The sequence below is a fragment of the Pteropus vampyrus genome, unplaced genomic scaffold (assembly GCF_000151845.1).
Source record: "Pteropus vampyrus isolate Shadow unplaced genomic scaffold, Pvam_2.0 Scaffold223, whole genome shotgun sequence".
Lineage (NCBI taxonomy): Eukaryota > Metazoa > Chordata > Mammalia > Chiroptera > Pteropodidae > Pteropus > Pteropus vampyrus.
Window position 1 is genome coordinate 671,600 of NW_011889004.1, and position 1,935 is coordinate 673,534.

A 1,935-nucleotide genomic window follows, 5' to 3' on the forward strand; every position below is an offset into this window, starting at 1 on the left:
CCTATGTGTCCCAGCATTTTCCCAGTCAATAGGGAAAAATAAGGTAATACCAGATAGTAAGTGCAAAGGCACCAAAATAGAATCAGATGGTGCTTCTGGTCAAGGGTAAATAGGTGTGGTTGAAGCATAGTGCTGGCAAAGCAGTTGCAAGAGATTCAGTTCTGAGGATTTGAACTACTAGTAGACAATGGAGAGAAAAGGAAGGATTTTAAGCAGGGTAGTGACACATTCGTGTTTCAGAATTTCAGGTTTGTAGGCAGTGACATGGAGAATTACTATGAGGACGAAGGATTAGTCACTTTTTCTAAAGATGCCGAGGACCTGGCTGGATTGGGGGTGACAGTAGACAGAGGGTCTGGGCAAGCTCATGTCACAAGAGGGCTGATAGTACAGGCACTATAGCCAGAGTGATGTGTTTGAAATCTGGTTCTGCTTTCTTTTGAGCCAGTTAAGCTCTCCATTCCTCAGTTTTATCATCTGGAAAATGAGGATGATCAAAGTACTTACCTCAGGGCTCTCATAAAGGTTATGAGTTAATATATTTAAAGTATTTAGAAAAGTATATGACACCTACTCACTCTCCACATTCAGTGATAATAACATTGTTATTATCATGGAATATGGAGACTGAGGAAGCGGGAGGAGGCCCAAGTTTCTGGCCTGGTTGACCAGGGGTGTGGTTGGCTATTCATGAAGAAAGGGGATAGAAATGAAAGTACCTAGAAGTCAACTGGATCTGCAGCTCTGGAGCACAAAGTGATTTGGGATATCAGTTTGGGCAGCGTTGTTCAGCCTAGAGGTGGTAAGGGAAATGGAGGATGTGGTTGTGAGTTCCTGACAGAGGACAGTATGAATACTATGAAAAGAACCAAGAACAGAAATTTGGAGATGCTCGTTATAGGGTAGGAGGTGAAACAGAAGCCTGGAAGGACTTGGATGGAATGGTGAGCAAGAAGGAAAAGCAAGTGAGAAAGGGCCTGGGAGTAGAGAAGTGGAGAGTTTTATAAAGGAGTGGTCATTGATCATACAGCCAGATAACTGCTGTAGTTGGATGTAGGTAGTTGTTTTTGACTTTGGCAAGAGCACTTGAAGTAGATGAGGACCAAATGGGAGGTAAGGAAGTGGGAACGCCAGGGCTGAAAGAACTCAGGATGTTTAGCTAGCAGAGGAAGGGGTGGGAGGTCAGGCAGCAGCAGAAAGGAACATGAGGGAGGGGAGAAACTTTATTTTTCTAAGATGAGAGACTTGACCCTTTTTTTACTTAAGGAAGACTGGTGAGGAAAGAATATTAGAACATATGGGCAGTTAGGGTTGAATATTCCAGTAGAGTTTCACAAAACATTTGAGCATTGAGTGGTGGTTAAAACTATGGAATGGATGCAGAGGGAAAGGGCATTCAAGGCAGAAGGAGCAGCCAACAAGGAGTTTCCTGCTTCTTTATTCAGCAAACAATCACTAACTATCCTATGCCAGGCACATCCCTTGGTGTGGGTGTCTTCTGGGTTCTGGAACATGGTTTCTCAGATTGTGATCAGAGCCCCTCTGCATCTGAATCCCCTGAGCACTTGGGAAAAATGCAGAAGGCAGCCAGGGAAGCTGCTTTTTTTTTTTACTAGTTACCCCAGAGGGTCCCATGCAAACACAATGCAGTTAAGAGAACCATTCTTCTGGAGCAGAGGTTTCTAACTCAAGGGAAATTTGCGGGAGAAATTCTAATGCTCTCAGTAATATCCTAGAAGGGTATTACTAACTTGCGGGGACAGGGTCCAGCCCCAGACCAGGAACTTCAAGACCTTATTTCCTTTTTCTTTTTTCATAGCCCATGGAAGAAGAAGCATCTTCAAAGGATGATTCTACCCCTTCCAAGCCAGTGGTGGGGATTATTTACCCTCCTCCAGAGGTCAGGAATATCGTTGACAAGACTGCCAGCTTTGT

The 1,935-nt window shown here is 44.1% G+C and overlaps 1 protein-coding gene across 2 annotated transcripts in view; it reads left to right on the forward strand.

The window, feature by feature from the left end:
• SF3A1 (splicing factor 3a subunit 1) overlaps window positions 1-1,935 on the forward strand; it is a 21,777-nt gene that overhangs the window by 853 nt on the left and 18,989 nt on the right. Inside the window, exon 1 of one of the 2 annotated variants that reach the window (XM_011373326.2) lies at window positions 1,798-1,935. The exons of the other annotated variant lie outside the window; for it this stretch is intronic. Coding sequence (XP_011371628.1) covers window positions 1,823-1,935 — 113 coding nt within the window. The 5' untranslated portion in view covers window positions 1,798-1,822. Of the gene's footprint in view, window positions 1-1,797 lie in introns of those variants that run through there. 2 annotated transcript variants of the gene reach the window in all.